Below are 10,144 nucleotides of genomic sequence, written 5' to 3' on the forward strand. Positions count from 1 at the left end.
AGATATTTTATTCATTATTAAATATTTTTGTAGTTTGGTACTTATAGTTAAGTAAATGATCTGAATACTTTTTTACCGCTGATATTTTTTTAGTTTGATTGAAAATGAGTTACAACAGTTGTACTATGCAGGATGGCTGCTTTCTGTTTGTTAACATGCTCGCCAGTGAAAGTAAAAGCCAACCCCAGATTTCACCTCACTACATTTACTTTTTTTTTTGGCACTGTGTCTCTTGGATGCCTGCTGTTTACGTTCTGGCACCTGGTCACTACCTTTTTATAAAGCTCTGACCTCACCTAAACGCTGTGGTGGGTGAACAACCACAAACATCCCAAAAACAGAAAATAAGAAAATACAGGCAGAGGGCAGAGTAACTGCAGAAAAAGTGGGCCATTAATGATGACTGAGTGGGATTACATTGTTCTGAGTCTACACATTGTTTTTTAAGAAAATCCTGTTTAGTATATCTGTAAAATAGCATGAAAGAAAGTCAAACTCAAACAACATCTTGGACCTTCCTCTGATTGCTGTGCTGAATTTCAAGTCTTCTTTTTTTGTCGCAGTTTGTGTTTGTGTATCAGAGGGGCATGAATACGGGTGGGGATGTTGCTCTTGATGACATCACCATCCTCCCTGGCGGCTGCTACTCCGAGCCCCCCATCGACCCTCCTGATGATAATAATGGTAACTCAAACCCCTCCTTAGCTACTTCAGCTGAGCAGACAGCCACTCTTTAGCTGCTGCACAGTGAGAAAATACAGAATATCGCCAACCTTTTTTAAGAAATGTAAATATTGGAACAACCCAATCAGGTAATTTCTCATACAAATGCTTAAAGTAAAGGGTTTTAAGCTAGAGTGCATGTGGGAAGTGTGGTGTAATGGAGTGTGATGTCAAGTGTTGTGTTCTCATCATGTCTCTCTGTGTGTGCAGACACGTTGTCCGCAGGTCTGGCTGTTGGTCTGACTCTGCTGGCGGGCGTCATCATCGTAGTCGTCCTCTTTGTGCTGAACAGGAAGTGTAGTGCAATGTAAACAATTGTTCATATAAATGATTTATGTATTTATGATGTGTAAGAACACTGAAGAATGCTGGGTAATGATTTATCGCTGACATTTCTGCTTGTGTGTCTCAGGAATCGGCCGACACTTATAAGTGACGACGCACTTGACCAGAACCCTGCGTTCGACCTCTTTGACTGCAAGATAGATGTAAGTGCGAGGTTTTGAATTTGAATTTTATCAGCACGCAAGATGCTTTTAAAAACACGTATATAAAAATAAACATAGCGGGGACTGTGCAAGAGAGGTAAGACACCCGAAGAGGCTGATGGTGAAAACCTCCCCTCTAGAATTTCACATTTACTCTATTACAAATAATATTTCTCTCCTAATCATGAAAACACAACAGACAAAACAAGAAAATATAATAATCATAAATGAACATAATGATGAACAGGTTTTAATGAAGTGAGGACTGTTGCTCCAGAGCAATGGTCCTCTGTATTTCAAAGCATATTGCCCGTGTGTTGTGCGGCAATCGGGAAGATAAAAATCCTCTGCTTGCGTTGTTGGATATGAACAGACACATAGGCGGCCTTACCTATGTTTCAACCGTTTCAGTTGAAACGGGCCCCGGCCACCAGGGGGCCCCCAACTGACTGACAAAAAAAATAAATGCCGCAAGGAAGACACAATAATAAATCACTGCCCGCCATCACCTAACTAGCTAGCTAACATCCCTAACGTTACAAAATGAAACGCACATACCAGAGTGGTGCTGAAAAGCGAAAACTAGCAGACATCAAAAGGAAAGCTGTGAGTAGTCTTCCAAAAGTGACCTCTTTCTTTGGTCCTGCATCTATAACAGCTGCACCGACTACAGCAGCGGCTGCCGCCCACTCGCATAACACCAGCCAAACAACAAATACGGGAGAAGGTGAAAATAAAGACCTTTCTACTGAAACAGCTGGTGATAATGATGACCAAACATTATCGTTTGAAGCACCACATGATGATAGTCCCACAACTGAGACAGGTGAGGGAGATGCCACCACCAGCACTGCAGCCAGGGAGAAAGTCCCACTGCCATTCACAGAGACAGACCCGGCATGTTGGCCAGAACATATTACCAGTGACCAACGGATCGATATTGTTCGGAGAGGTCCCGTTCAGATAGAGGACTTTAACTTCCCACAGAGCCAAACACGCCGCCGTTTTACTAATGACAGATATTTCATAAGGATGAAAAATGGAGAAAAAATACGCAGGTCATGGTTAGTGTATTCAAAATCATCAGATTCAGTTTTCTGTTTCTGCTGTACCCTATTTGGCAAGCGAAATCACAGTCTCACTGACGGGGGTTTCAGAATGTGGGAACGACTCACTCTCACACTCCAGGATCATGAGAAATCAAATGCACACCGTTCCAACATGGATGGCTGGCGCGAGCTGGAGACGCGCGTAAGAACGCACAGTGCCATTGACAAAACATACCAAGAAATACAAATGCTGGAGAAAAAACACTGGAACGACGTCATGAAAAGGAAAACTGCAATAGTCTGTCACCTTGCAGAACGAAACCTTTCTTTTTTTCCTCCGTCTGTCTCTGTCTTTTCATGCAGGTAGTGAGCTGTCCATGGTGCTGAAATGATGCGGAGCACTCATTATTTTTGTTGTTAATTTAAGTTGAGAATTTTGAATTTTTGATTTTTTGGCTGAATTTTGAAAACAAAACTGTAGAAAGTTGTTTCTCTTTTATTTCCGTTTCTCTGACCGAGAGAGTGCTCTGACCACAACTGGACATAAATAAGGCGGAGCACTCATTATTTTTGTTGCTAATTTAATTTGAGGGGATTGTAAGGGACAATAAAGTATCCATATCCTTATTTGTTGCAAACCAACCTGAATCCTCGCCTTTTCTGCTGAGTCCCGGTTTCGCCCTGGTTATGATTTTAACACTTGGTCACAATGTATCGTTTTACATGGGAAAATATGTGCGTCCTTGGGACGCATGGATGACTTTACTGTGTTCTTTCAGCTTATAATGCGTCACGGACGCAGGACGCGTAGCTGGCAAACATAATTATGTTTATGTTTTACGTGGTAGGGCCCCATATTAAGTATTGAAACGGGTCCCCTGATGCCAAAGGCCGCCTCTGAACAGACATCAGAGTTCATTAAAAGAAAGTTGTGAAATATACCTATTTCAGCCTTTGCAGTATGCAGACGGTCTAAAATATAAATTTGTTTTCTTCCAGGGCACACAACATGGAGGTGAATCTGACTTTTCCTTCTTCAACAATGTGTATAATCCGTCACCAGGTGCAGATGAATCCACAGTGGCTTCATCTGAGGCTTAGTCCAGATTAAGTAGATATTAGATATATTAGAGATGTTTGATTTCCATTAAAACTGTTATTCAGAAGATGAAATGTTGGTGTTAGTCAGTGTGGCATTTTTTCCGAGAAAGTATCAGTGATTCTTTAGTTTTGTAAATGGCAGCTGGCTTATTAATTACGTGAACATAGTTATTCCTTACATGAACACTCCTTGACAGAGGACGAGGGAACACTGAAAATGTAAACCCATTTTTATAAAATGGAATTAAACTAACACCCTGTCATAACTTGTTTCAGTTTTGTTGTTGTTGTCAACAAAGTCTGAGGAAAATTTTTGACCTAAAGCTCAGGTTAATTTTTAAAATGGCAGTTTTTCTGTTCTGCTGAAGCTGAAATTACAGTTACAACTCTGTTTCTTTTATAACAGTTTATTTATACATGAATGTTCATGAGATGTATATTTACAGCTTACATTTAGTTGCAAGAATCAGAATATACCACATTTGTTCACAGTAAGTAACCAATGGTGACTGAACAACGGGGTATTGTGGAAATACAAACATGCTTCATATCCTCGATTTTTTTCTAGGACCACTGTGTATAAAACTGCTTAAAATCATCTTAAGAACAGTTACCATAAGAAATAATTTGCGTGGGATGAACAAACAGTGTGGTCTCTAAAATGGGAAATATTTTGTCTGTTTTTTAAGAGATGTGCAAAAATGTCTCACACCACTATTAAACAAGTAAATCAAGGTTTGGTCTGCCGCCTGGACTGAATGTCTCTGTTGTTTTGAAGTTGAAATAGACTGATGGTTTTCATTAGAAATGTCATAACAACAAAGACTTTTTGTTTTTTTACACTGAATGGAATTCACTGTCAAATCACATCGTCCACTAAGACAGTCACTAATCAGAAGGTCAGCGGTTTGATCCCTCGCTTCTCCGGTCCACATGTGGAAGTATCCCTAAGCAAGATACTGACTCCCAAACTGCTCCTGGTGGCTGCTGCATCAGCATGTGAATGGTAACTGAGGAGCAGATGGCACCTTGTATGCAACCCTCAGCCACTAGTGTGTGAATGGGTAAATGTGAAGTAGTGTAAAAACGCTTTGAGTGATCAGAAGACTAGAAAAGTGCTATACAAGTGCAGTCCATTAACCAAAATAATATCTTTGGGTTCTTTTTTTTAAAGTGCTAAAAGAGCATTACTTAAGAATTGGCCGTACTAAGTAATGATTATTATTCAGTGTGTAAATGGTTGATGGTTTCATCGTATTGTATGTTCAATGATGATATGTGTCTGTTAGATCATGATGGATTCAGTGGGAACTGGTCTTTTTTCTCATCACCTGTAGTGTTTGAAGGAGAGATACTGTAGGTCTTTTCTTCCTTCTGCTGTCAAACTTTACAGCCAGCACTGCTCCCAGTAGACTGTCTATTTAATATATCTTGCTTTTATTTTCCACTGCTCACAATCACCTCTCAGGTGCAATATCAGTATACGTTAAACTGTGCAGTAACTACACTATCCCATCATCTAGTCTGTCTCTTTATTAGATTTAGCTTCTTTTATGTTGCTTTGTGTTTTTATATACTGTTGCTCATTGTTTTGTACAGTTTAGGCCTACTTATTACACCGACCTGTGTTTGTCTTTTTATTGATATGTACTTATATATTGCTTTGCTTTTTTTTTTTTTTAATTGATGCTTCCAGTTTGCACTTTCCATCTGCTGCTGTAATTTTGCAAATTTCCCCGCTGTGGGACGAACAAAGGATCTATCTTATCTCATCGTAATCTTAATCTTAATTTATTATCATACATACATAAATTCTAGTGTTAAAGGGAGCCGGTGACCCAAGTTTTTCAATGGCAACAACTGCATCATTTGACAGTTAAGAACCTTGATCCATAATGAATATAGTCATTTTCAATTTTGGAAAGATGTTTTTCAATTTTTCTTATAAACACATACTTTGTTCCCACACTTTGCTCTCCATATGTTTTTAACATGATATTTGGTTTCACATAATTCGTCATTCATAATTCATAATTAATAGTTAACATGCAAAATATAAAATCAAGTGGTGTTAATGTTATGAATGTATACACTGGTATTATTTCTCTTTCCCATTAAAAAAAATCTATAAAACCTTTTACACAGATCACAGAAATAAGAGTCAACGTAGTGTTGCGTTTCACCCTATGGTTTCACCACTGCCTATAGGAGTGGACTAAACCATTTTAACCTTTTAGAGGGGGGGGGGGGGGGCTTAAATGCTTTATTATTGTTTACGAAACAAGAAAAAGTCGATGGACAATTTTACAGCTGATAGATATATTCAACTTGCAATGCTAATAATGTAACATTTTAAAATTGGCTATAAAAACAAACATTTAATCCCACATTCTGATGAGAGCCTCCTCCTCACTTTGGCGCCCTGTTAACTTACTTCCGTTATTCCCCGCAGACAACGCCCAGGCACCGTCTATTTTAAAACCTGTGTTATTTGTATGCTTTAATGCCATAGAGTTTCCTCCCTGCCTAACGTTTCTGTCTTTTACACACGCACCCACACACATACACCCCCACAAGCTGAAAAAGACACCCATTCACCCACGACACTTTCCAAACCCTCTCCATCATGTGAACCAGTCCAATGGCTTCACTGAAGGAACCAATCACGTTGCGTAATACTGGGCACGCAACCACGCACAGAGAAGGAGCGAGAGCTGAGAGCTCATGTAGCGGGAGCACGAACGAAGGAGAAGGAGAAAACAAGGAAAGGAAAGAACAATGGGAGTAGACATTGAGACCATAACACCAGGGGACGGTAAGGGTTTATTTTAATTCCAGTAACTCGGTAACTTTGTATTTTTCCTTTTAAAATGTTACCGTTGTTTTAACCCACGTTTTCCCCTTTCAGGACGAAGTTTCCCGAAGGCAGGACATGTTGTTACTGTGCACTACGTTGGTAAGATCCATTTAATCGCTGACTGGTCAAAGGTTATTTAGTTCAGCCATGTTCATTTTAAAAACCAAATATTGCCCGCTCACATATACACTTAAGGTCGGGTTTAAATGGAATCTTAAAATATGGTGTAATTCCGTATTTGGGAAATAGTCTATTCATTTTACCGACTGATCGAATGTGAAGCCGCTTAGCATAGCATAGCCTAGCCTATCTAGCCCTTAGCTTAGCCTAGCTTAGTTTATAGGAAAGATAGGAAACGGGGTCTAACGGCTAGCCTGTCTCTGCCCAAAGTTAACTCTGCCCACAGCAGCCCCACAGATTCTTATCATATCTCAGATTCAGATTAATTCTTTATTATGCTGCTGTTTGTTTTCGGTACGTAAACCCGAAATACCAAAACGAGTTAGCGGTTTCCTCTTGCTAGCATGTGTGCGAAGCCATGTCAGGGTAACGGAACGCTACCGTTAGCTTCATACTGACTAGTGACTACATAGACGGGCTCACCCTTCTAAAAACTACTCCATTTAACGGTACCTGTCGGAAATATGCCTCCATTATGTGGATTGTCTCGTGTTTAACACTCAGTTACATTGTGTTTAATGTGCCAATGTTACAACAACATGTGAGAGAAGTCTGATTATGTGGAGAAATGATGTAGCGTGCTAACAAGTTGTTTTTTTCTACATTGAAAAGGCACGCTGACAGATGGGAGCAAGTTTGACTCATCCAGGGACCGAGGAAAGCCCTTCCAGTTCAACATTGGAAAGGGTGAAGTCATCCGTGCTTGGGATGAAGGTGTAGCTAAGGTACAGTAAGGAGAGGAGCTTTAAAGGGGCAGTCCACCGACTTTACATGTCAAGATGAGCTTTCTCTTCTTGGGGATCCCTGCTCAATTTGTGAAACAGAGCTGGGCAATATGACCAAAAATCTGTGTTTCCTCCAGGCTGGGACAATTTAGTTCATACAACATTACTGAAGCGCCATATTTTGTGGGTCTGCATTTGCAACTTAGAGCCATAAAATACTCATTTGCCCTGCATGGAGACGAGACAGTCCTGGAAGCTGCAGCAGGTGCACATATAGGGTTACAGTCTGTGTATCACTGTTTAGGATAGATACGCCTCGCAACAGCTGATATAGCTACACATCATATATATATCCTTTTCACTGATGGTAACCCTTCTGTGCATTCTGCAATAACAGGTTTCTCACAGTGTAGACATTTGACGCAACATGCACAAACACAAATTTGAATTATTTTTGATACATGGCCCAGTCCTACTGAGAGCACTGTTGCATAATGTCTGTGGGAGTTTTCCAGAGTCTGAAAAAAGTATCCCCAGATGTCACAGGGTTATCTCAGCTTTACAGATAGCACAATTTTAAAAAATGGGGGTGTGAGTTTAACAGATGTAATCATCAACCAGCCAAGGGGGGGACCAACAAATTATACTGTTCATTTGCATTGTGGGTAATGCAGGAGCCAGTGCTATTTTTTTTTTTTTTTTTTTTTTTTTAAAACTTGACCCATACTGGAAACAAAAAGCTGGGAAAATATCTTGGCTTCTGTTGTATTGATATTGGCTTTATTTATTCATTTTTGATACAACTCCTGTTAGTCCCCCAACTTCATGGAAGTGCATTACAGAATCTCTGGAGCACCTCTAAAATGGAAATGTCAAAAAACAAATCAGTCATAAGTATAAAACCACATTATTACCTTTATGTAACTTGCTCTTCGCCTCCTCCCCAGATGAGCGTTGGACAGAGGGCCAGGTTGACCTGCACGCCTGACTTTGCGTATGGCACCCGTGGATACCCACCTGTCATCCCACCAAATGCCACCCTCATTTTTGATGTGGAGCTGCTGAGTTGTTGAGGTTAAAGGTCGCTCATCAGAGTTTCTCATTCCACCAACATCTCTGACACAAATAACTTGAGTTAAAGGTGCTGTCAGTGGCATTTCTAAACATGAATAAGTCATTTTTGAAAGAATTCTGATATCTTGGTATGACTGAGACAAATTAGACTGATGCTGGTGTTGTCGGTACAAAATTACACCTGGAACCAAAAACGACATTTTGGGGAATATTCAAATTTCTTCCTGGATTTATGTGGCCTCAGTTATTACTTTTGTCTGATAAATTTTTGCAGTTTCCTCTTTTTTGTGTGTGTGCCATAAAACAATCGGACAGAATCAGTGGCACTAAATCTGAACAAAAAAAGTTGTGTTACTTTATACGTGGTTATTCCAGCATCTCAAACATAGTATGGAAATGATTATTGATGTTACAATTGCTCATGAAACAGCCTTTAATGAATAGCTTATTTGTTTTTTATTCTTGCATAACTGTATCTCTCAAACACTTGCATTGAGTTTCCAGTTTGAAACTTTGACACAATTTTAAAAAAGAAGAAAGGAAAAAAAAAAACACCCAGAAACAATAACGGCTTATGATTTCACTATTCATCCCTACTTATGTTGCCTTTCATCATATTAGATTTTGAATCCCGACCCTTTTACCATACTCTTGGGTTAAAGGCCTAAAGTGTCCTTGTGTTATGTCATCACGCTTAACATAATTTTTGGTAATGTTGTAATTCTTTATAGTGTCATCCATTAGAAATGATCTTTTCCATAGATATTGCATTCTTTCATTAAAAACAAAGTCTACAATATTAACGTGTCACTCATTATTATTGACGTGATTGTGACTCATTTTCCTTCACCCTGTGAACAAACCTCTAGACGGGAATCATGCTCAGGAAATTTAACATAATTATTTTGTTTCCAGGCAGTGCTACAGATTTATCAGTGCTCGCAGTGGTGGAAGAAGTACTCAGACCCTTCACAAAGTATCACAATGTAAAAATACATCATGACAAGCAAACGCCTGTATCCAAAACTAAAAGCACAGAAGTAGAATCAGGAAAATGCACCTAAAATATTAAGCAAAAGCACTTAGTGTAGTACAATGTCAAACACTGATAAGAAAAAAATTGGAAATAGAATTCCTGTAAATAAAAGCAGATATTTGAATGTTAGAGTTAAGAGTAACTCATGAAAGTGGAGGATTAATAGATCTAAATATTAACTTTGAGAGTTGCATTTACATGTATTGTTTCTGTACTGACATCATATTGCCCACGGTATATTAAAATACAAATACCCTGTTGTCAAACCATAATTACTTTATTAAGGACACAGAGAAAGGTCCATAGAGTACCACATAAAAGCAGACAATCTGTGTACAGAAATATAATGTAATAAATACTATATACATGAAGACAAGATGAAGTAGTTCATTTAAAACACTTAATTCAGTGTATTACCTAGTGTATAAAGATTGAGCTGAACTGGCCCACTAAGATCACATCTCACCATCATCAACTTTATGTTCAAATAAAAGTCAGGCCTATGTAGAGGCCTACATGTGCCTGGTTTTACAGGTTTGTTGTGATGGTGGCCATCTAGTGAGGAAAAGTTGGAATTACATTAGGGACACAACCTCTGCTGCCTTCACTTGCTCCTAGCAATCTTTTTTTCTCACATTCAGGTGTAGAAATATGTGACAAGAAAATGACCGCACACAAACACACGCATTAATCAGTGATGGAGGAAACACCTGGAACTTTAAGTTATACAAAAGTAGCAATACTGTAGTGTAAAGCAAAACAACATAGAGGTTAATCCACAATGAAAATTATAATTAGCTGCATTCATTCCTTTATTTTCCGTAACCGCTTATCCTGTTTGGAGGCCACAGGGGGCTGGAGCCTATCCCAGCTGACACTGGGCGAGAGGCAGGGTACACCCTGGACAGGTC

At 39.3% G+C, this 10,144-nt stretch overlaps 2 protein-coding genes across 2 annotated transcripts in view; both read left to right on the plus strand.

Annotated features, from left to right (window-relative positions):
* The window catches only part of si:ch211-106h4.4 (MAM and LDL-receptor class A domain-containing protein 1), a 45,416-nt gene extending 41,320 nt beyond the window's left edge, over nt 1-4,096 (plus strand). The window contains exons 43-46 of the mRNA XM_050032325.1: nt 564-684; nt 934-1,030; nt 1,136-1,211; nt 3,260-4,096. Coding sequence (XP_049888282.1) covers nt 564-684; nt 934-1,030; nt 1,136-1,211; nt 3,260-3,361 — 396 coding nt within the window. The 3' untranslated portion in view covers nt 3,362-4,096. The remainder of the gene's footprint in view (nt 1-563; nt 685-933; nt 1,031-1,135; nt 1,212-3,259) is intronic.
* Nucleotides 4,097-6,015: 1,919 nt separating this feature from the next.
* Nucleotides 6,016-8,996, plus strand: LOC126382535 (peptidyl-prolyl cis-trans isomerase FKBP1A-like). Its single transcript, XM_050032451.1, has 4 exons — nt 6,016-6,176; nt 6,270-6,317; nt 7,011-7,123; nt 8,071-8,996. The coding sequence occupies exons 1-4, from the start codon at nt 6,140-6,142 to the stop codon at nt 8,194-8,196; spliced, it is 324 nt and encodes a 107-aa protein (XP_049888408.1). The 5' UTR covers nt 6,016-6,139; the 3' UTR covers nt 8,197-8,996.
* The last annotated feature ends 1,148 nt before the right edge of the window (nt 8,997-10,144 follow it).

This window comes from Epinephelus moara, chromosome 21 (assembly GCF_006386435.1).
Source record: "Epinephelus moara isolate mb chromosome 21, YSFRI_EMoa_1.0, whole genome shotgun sequence".
NCBI lineage: Eukaryota > Metazoa > Chordata > Actinopteri > Perciformes > Serranidae > Epinephelus > Epinephelus moara.

Bases quoted from the DNA above. Each gene is read 5' to 3' on its own strand.
- LOC126382535 (XM_050032451.1), top strand. From the start codon at position 6,140: ATGGGAGTAGACATTGAGACCATAACACCAGGGGACG. The intron at 6,177-6,269 runs GTAAGGGTTTAT...TTCCCCTTTCAG, and splicing joins GACCATAACACCAGGGGACG to GACGAAGTTTCCCGAAGGCA. The intron at 7,124-8,070 runs GTACAGTAAGGA...CCTCCTCCCCAG, and splicing joins GGGATGAAGGTGTAGCTAAG to ATGAGCGTTGGACAGAGGGC.